The 1,597-nt window shown below is 55.6% G+C and overlaps 1 protein-coding gene across 3 annotated transcripts in view; it reads right to left on the reverse strand.

Annotated features, from left to right (window-relative positions):
- cltcl1 (clathrin, heavy chain-like 1) overlaps positions 1-336 on the reverse strand; it is a 55,327-nt gene extending 54,991 nt beyond the window's left edge. For all 3 annotated transcript variants that reach the window (XM_048611184.1, XM_048611183.1, XM_048611182.1), the window contains exon 1: positions 145-336. In XM_048611184.1, the coding sequence (XP_048467141.1) occupies positions 145-186 (42 nt within the window). In that variant the 5' untranslated portion in view covers positions 187-336. The remainder of the gene's footprint in view (positions 1-144) is intronic.
- Between the last annotated feature and the right edge of the window lie 1,261 nt (positions 337-1,597).

Below are 1,597 nucleotides of genomic sequence, written 5' to 3' on the forward strand. Positions count from 1 at the left end.
CCCCCCCCCTCAAAACTGCAAGCGCCAGGCTTCAGCCAAGACTAGGCCGCGGTTGCCGGTGGGGGGGGGTCTCCTTGCCCCCGCTTCTTCTCAACCCCTCCCCACCCATCTTTCCCTTAAATTATTTATTTCCTCACTCCTTACCTGCAAGTGCTCCTGGAAGCGGATGGGAAGTATCTGAGCCATGTTGTCTTGCCTGTGGGGCAGTCAATGGGGATTTATAACGGACAGCACCACCCCACCCCGGGTCCCGGTGAGAGTCAGTGAGGGAAGAGCCTCAGGCCGCAGTCCCCCTATTCCCCCAGGACTCAGCGAGCAGAACGATGTGCGCATGCGGCACCCGGGCCGCCCTAAAGTCCTCCCCGGCTCCCTCCAGCCCCCGCCCAACCCGTTCCTCATTGGTCACTTAGCTTGACCGTCACTCAGGATATCCAATTGACGCCTAGGTTCGTGCACAAGGCCCACCCCTCGTTACTGCCCACGTAGCCCCGCCTTGCCGAGGCTGATGGTTCGCTCGTCCAATCGCCGCCAGGCTCCGCGCTGTTGTCCCGCCTTCCCATTGGCGGGGGCCTTTGGCATGACTGGCATCTAATCTGTCCAACCGACATCCAGTTTTGGGCTGCACGCCGGCCCAGTTGCCGTTTTTGATGTAATTGACAGCAAGTTAGTCCAATGGCTAATGGGTTTCCCGCAACCATCCCGCCTCGCGGCCGCCCACACCGCGCAGGAAGGATGACTGACATGTCTAACAGCCAATCGTTGTGACATTCCCAGCCATCGACCACGCCCCATCCAGCCCCCACCTCCCCCCGTAATAATCCATAGGTGGGTCCTGGAGTGACTGACTGCCGATGTATCCAATCCAAACACAGCTTTGCACATATGTTCCGCCTTCCGACTGCCCTCATGGGTTCCCAGCAGTGACTGACGGCCTAGTCAGACCAATCAGCACCATTATTTTCGCAGCCACTCCGCCACCACGCGTGTCCTCCTGTTGATGGACGCTGGATTCAGCCCAATCCATGCACGGCCCCTCGGAGCAACGCCCGCCCCTGGCTCCGATAGGAACCAATCGGCGCCCAATGAAGGCGGGACGAGATCATCGGAATGTCAATCACGTGGTCCCCGGCCTGTGCGCCTCCTTCGCGCGGAGCTGCAACCTCCGCCGGGGTTATGGAGTTCCGCACTCACATCTCATTGGTTCGCTGAGGAAAATTAATTTTAAGTGTAATCTATGCCTGAATTTTAAATGTTCTCGCGGACTGCCATTTTTTTGGCACCTGTTTCTGCGGCAAGTTGTTTGGCTGCTTATCCTATTCTCAAGCTTGTGTCCTTCCGCCTGCTGCAGACTGCTACATCATGTCACGTGATGGTGTTCCTCTGCCAGGGGGCTCCCTGCATTTCTCATTTGCAGGGATGATGCAGCAGGAATTTTTAGTTAGAAAGTTGCGGTGGTATTGTGCTGTTCAATCAGAGGTGCACTGTTAAACCTTCGAAGTTAGTTCCATGCAAAGTGAGGAGGGCATTTTATACATGCACAATAATGCAGCAAATTATAAATAAAAACACAAATGCATGGAAATCAATGTTAAACACA

This window comes from Rhincodon typus, chromosome 24 (assembly GCF_021869965.1).
Source record: "Rhincodon typus isolate 14 chromosome 24, sRhiTyp1.1, whole genome shotgun sequence".
Taxonomy (NCBI): Eukaryota; Metazoa; Chordata; class Chondrichthyes; order Orectolobiformes; family Rhincodontidae; genus Rhincodon; species Rhincodon typus.